The 4,640-nt window shown below is 49.5% G+C and overlaps 1 protein-coding gene across 8 annotated transcripts; it reads left to right on the top strand.

Annotated features, from left to right (window-relative positions):
• Positions 1–2,097: 2,097 nt before the first annotated feature.
• LOC113980226 (translation initiation factor IF-2-like) lies at positions 2,098–4,621 on the top strand. Of its 8 annotated transcripts, XM_027707461.1 has the most exons (4): positions 2,098–2,418; positions 2,453–2,929; positions 3,525–3,642; positions 3,758–4,621. In XM_027707461.1, exons 1-4 carry the CDS (start codon positions 2,121–2,123, stop codon positions 3,792–3,794), a joined length of 930 nt encoding a protein of 309 aa, XP_027563262.1. In that variant the 5' UTR covers positions 2,098–2,120; the 3' UTR covers positions 3,795–4,621. The 8 variants fall into 8 exon arrangements, 4 of the variants coding, with proteins under 4 accessions (XP_027563262.1, XP_027563261.1, XP_027563263.1 ...); XR_003538100.1 differs by having other exon boundaries at positions 2,453–3,642; positions 4,063–4,621; XR_003538098.1 differs by having other exon boundaries at positions 2,453–3,642.
• Positions 4,622–4,640: the final 19 nt, after the last annotated feature.

Genomic DNA, 4,640 nt, shown 5'->3' with positions numbered 1-4,640 from the left:
AGAATGGCAGAGACTGACCCAGGGGCTGCCCCAAAATAACGGGGACCAACCCAGGGGCTGCCCCAAAATGGCAGAGACTGACCCAGGGGCTGCCCCAAAATGGCGGGGACTGACCCAGGGGCTGCCCCAAAATGGCGGGGACTGACCCAGGCATTTTGTGGTTTTGCATTAAAAGGAAATAATTAATTAAAAGATATCATGCATTTTATAAAACTTAGAACATTGTAATCTCTTGTTAAAAGATTTTCAATTAAAAAAACCCATAAAGTTAACTGACACTGTTATGATTTACAATTTAATTCTGAATTTTCTGATGAGAGGGAGTTTCCTTCTGAATCCTAATGAGAAAGGGCTGTGGAAATTGAGATATTAAGTACATTGATGAAAGAGTCTCCTAGAAGTGAACTCTCCTCAGAGACTGAAATCAACCATAACCTTGTTTTTATGTCAACCTGGGGAACACAAAAAAGCAAAGAAGACAGAAACGTGGAGCAACTTCTTAAATGTTTTTTGCAAAAGAGAACTTGCTAACCTCAGGCAAGTCAGGTGTTCATGCAACACAAACCTGGCAGTTTTTCCTTGTGCCTGGGATGGGGCAGAACCCTGCTCTGACAGACACCTCCTCTTCCTACGTCCATGCAATTTCTTTTCTTTAGCTTCAGCAGAGAAGAAAGAAAATGGTACAAAATGAAACTCAGACAAAAAGGAAATCCCTCCTGCTTTCCTTTTTTTTTTTTAATAACAATATCTTGTGCTTACTAAAGCATCACTTTTATGACCCACATTTCCAACATACTTAGCCAGCCACACTGAACATCTGTGACCTTCTGTATTTGGGAAGGGAATATGAGAACATTCTTATGGAGCATCACAAGAGGATTTTACATGTCCCATACATACTACATGAAAACCTCTGGAAAATCACTATTGCAGGAACACCTTCCTTTTGCAGAACTGGACAAAACAGTTACTAGCAGTGTTGGGAATGACATAGCTTTTCTAATTTTCAGTGTTTGCTATTAAACCTTTTAATTACTTGTTTCAATTAACCATAAGCTGTATTAGACCTCAAATTACTCTACGGCAGCTACTTTTATAAGAACATAGATTCTTATAAAGTTTCTAAGTTCTACTTAGCAGAAGTAAGAACTTTTGCTAAACTGACCTTGATATGCTTCAATGAGCAAAGCCTGGGAAAGAAAAATATACTGTTGAACTTGGACATCTGGAAGGACATTTTTCAAAAAATAGAATACAAATAATAAGAAGAAAAAAGTATTTGTGCTCGAAAAACCCACCAGAGGGCAAAAGACACTAAAAAGACTACAGATATGGACTAACTGTTATAGAAAAGGAGAAATTAATAGCCAAAAGAAGGTAGAATAGGAACTGAGAAAAGAGAATTATTAATTTAGAAGCAATGATCAATTATCTCTTTGCTTTCTAAAATGTAAAAGCAGGTGAAAAAAACTAGTATTGGTGCCCGTGTGGGGACTGGGATTCTTTCAGTCTTTCACACACACCTTGGGGCAGAAATAAAGTAATGCCTTCCTTTCTAACACTACCAAGATGGTATGAGAGAGTTTTATTTATTCCGACACTTGCAAAGTATTCGGCAACAGAGGCAGAGAACAGAAGCAGGCACCGGTCCAGAACTACAGCTGTTTGTGGCAAAACTGGCAGAATCAATTCTCCATATACAGAATATCCAGGGGGTCAGAGGCTTATTTCGGTAACTGTTCAGCTTCCTCACTTTGTCACGTCTGAAAACACCGAGCAAAGACAACGCTTTTAGTGCAGGCGCTTGAAATCCGCTGGGGCGACCCCGAGGGGAGCCGAGCCCGCCGCCCCCTCAGCCCTTTCGCGCCCTTTTCGCCCACCGAGCGCGGCGCGCGCTGCCCGCCACAGCGTGAGGGGATCGAGGAGGAGGAGGAGAAGGAGGAGGAAGAGAAGGAAGGAGTGCGGAGGAAAACTCGCCGATCACCGCCGTGTATCTGTCAGCGCTGCGAGGGGAACTGCTGGCGCTGCGAGTGAGGGATCGCCACCGCCTCAGCGGCGCCCAGCCCCGGCGCAGCAGCGCGGAGGAGGAGGCGAAGGAGAAGGCCGTGGTGGCCGCCGCCATGTCGGTCAGTTCCCAGAGAGAGAAGCGTCGCCGTAACCAAGCGAAGAGCCCGGAGGCGGGGCAAGTAGCGGGACCGGAGTCGCGGCAGGACGGATGGAGCCGAGGGACGGGCGGAGCCGAGGGCGGCGCGGAGCCGAGGGCAGGGCGGAGCCGAGGGACCGCGGGAGCCGCCGATCGCCGGGAGAAGGACGTTGCGCCTGAGGGTAGAGCTGGAGCCTCGCAAATGGTCGGACTTCGTTTGCAGTCTTTGGTTCCCGTGAACTTCTGTTCCCGTCCCTCAGCACCGCCCTTCCCTCAGCTCCTCGCGTCCCTCAGCTCCTCGCTTCCCTGAGCTCCGCCCGCCCCCCGTCGGTCCCGCTACTTGCCCCGGCTCCTCCCTCGTCGCTTGGTTACGGCGTCGCTTCCGTCCCTGGGGACCGACCGACATGGCGGCGGCCACCACAGCCTTATCGTTCTCCTTCGCCTCCTCCTCCTCCTCGGCGTTGCTGCGCCCGGGCTTGGCGCCGCTGAGGCGTTGGCGAGCCCTCACCGGCCCGGCTCCGCGGGCCGCCTGCAGCGCCAGCAGCTCCCCCTGCAGTGCCGACAGGTACGCGGCGCCCATCGGGGCGTTTTTTCCTCGTTCCTTCTTCCTCCTCCTCCTCCTCGGTCCCCTCACGCCGCGGCGGGAAGCGCGCGCCGCGCTGGGCGGGCGAAAAGGGCACGAAAGGCCTGAGGGGGCGGCGGGCTCGGCTCCCCTCGGGATCGGCCTTGGCGGTGGATGGCCTCGGATCCCCGACGAGTTCGGCGGTTCTTCCCGGGAAAACGGAGGTGTGTGCCAGCGGGATGGGGGGCGGCGAGCGGGCCCGGCCCTGGCCTCGGTGGTCCAACGGGGATTTAAGCGGTGCGCCTGGAAGGAGCCCTTGCGGTGTGATTTTCCTGTCCCCTCCTCGAGGGGAAGCTGGTATTACACGTTTGTTTGCTCCTGGTACCTTAAAGAGCCTCTCCGTGGTTTTCTAGAGCATTACCATGTGTATTAATGACGTGGTGGCAAGCAGGACACAGTTTGGTGCAGTGAGGACCGTTGTCCTGACATTAATCACCGCGCTGGTTTAATTTATTGTGCTGTCTGCGCAGGGATTCCTGTGGTAGTGTTGTAGCCCAGCACCTCCGAGCAGTTGCCTGGGTGTGGATGGGAGGGTTTCACTGGGCTCCTGCTTGTCAGCCTTTGCGTTTATATTGGAGTTGTCTTAAATGCTGACTGAAAGTTGTCTCTGTTCAGCAGAACCCAAGCGCCTGTGCTGCAAGCATTGTCTTTGCTCTGTGTTTTCAAAGGTGAAAAGATGAGGAAGCTGAACAGTCCTTGAAATACGTATCTGCTGTTCTGTCTATGGAGAATTGATTCTGCCAGTTTTGGCACAAGCAGGTGTCTTCCCAGAGCAATGCATATCCTGCTTCTGTTCTGTGCTGCTAGTAAGTGTTTTTTGCAGTTGTGCAAAAGGGAGATGTTCCTGCCATAATGATTTTCCAGAGGTGTTTGTGTGGTGTGTATGGGACGTGGAGAATCCTGTTGTGATGCTCCATGTGATCTTGGGCTTTTAGTGTATAGGTTGATCTGAGACAGCACCTGAGATCTTTGTTTCTGTCCTGCCCTGCAAGTGACTGGATTAATTTACAAGAAGAATTGAGTAAGTGAACTTCCTGTTGTAAAGTCTCGCTTTACTGGGTTCAGAATAAGAGCATCCGTGCTCTAGGAGACCAGTGGGACAGGGTGGCATAGTAACACATCTGAAATCTGTCATTTAACCTGGTCATTACATCTGTCATAAATGTCAGTAAATCTGTCACTGACCAACAGCTGGTCAAGGTTTTCATGTGGCTAATGTTTAAAATAATAATAGTAAGAATTCACTTCCTAATTTCAGTGTCTTGAATAGCTCCTGCAATGTAACCTTTCTGTACAGCTGAAGCTTTCCTTGTTCAAGTGGTTCTTGTATAATAATTCCATCGAAGGACGTAGACTATCTGGATTCTAAACCTGAGAAGCACCAACATATTTTGGTATTTAGTATTTAGTGTTTTTATATTTGGCATCTGTGAAAAATGCTATTTCCCCTCTCCCTTCGCAGTAGATATGAAATAGTAAAAATAGAGCTACTGTTTGCATTGATACCTTTCTTAACTTCAGAGTAGCTGCTGGAATGCAGGAGAGGTTGGTTCTTGTGAAGTGGGGCCATTCTATAACTTCCTGCTAAGGTACAATTGTCCTTGTTTTCTTCTGCCTGTTTGAACTAATGTGAAATAATTTTTGCCTTCTATATACGGACTTCTATATTGCTGCAAAAAATAATCCTTCTGAGATGGAAATGGAGCAGAGCAGCCCCTCAACATCCAGTCACCGTCCTTTTATCTGCTCCCCTCGGCTGGGGCCCCCCAAGGTGTGGCTGTGCTTCCCTGTTCCCTGTGGGGCCCAAGGAGTCAGTCCCTGCCATTGTGGGGGCTCTCGAGGCCCTGGGTCAGTCTCTGCCATTTTGGGGCAGCC

Source organism: Neopelma chrysocephalum, unplaced genomic scaffold (genome assembly GCF_003984885.1).
Source record: "Neopelma chrysocephalum unplaced genomic scaffold, ASM398488v2 Primary Assembly neopelma1_93111, whole genome shotgun sequence".
NCBI classification, from domain to species: domain Eukaryota; kingdom Metazoa; phylum Chordata; class Aves; order Passeriformes; family Pipridae; genus Neopelma; species Neopelma chrysocephalum.
This window is presented reverse-complemented; position numbering and strand designations above follow the sequence as displayed.

Coding starts and splice junctions, on each gene's coding strand:
- LOC113980226 (XM_027707459.1), top strand. CDS start 2,121: ATGTCGGTCAGTTCCCAGAGAGAGAAGCGTCGCCGTAACCAAGCGAAG. Junction 2,419..2,452: donor CTCAGCACCGCCCTTCCCTC/AGCTCCTCGCGT, acceptor CTCGCTTCCCTG/AGCTCCGCCCGCCCCCCGTC.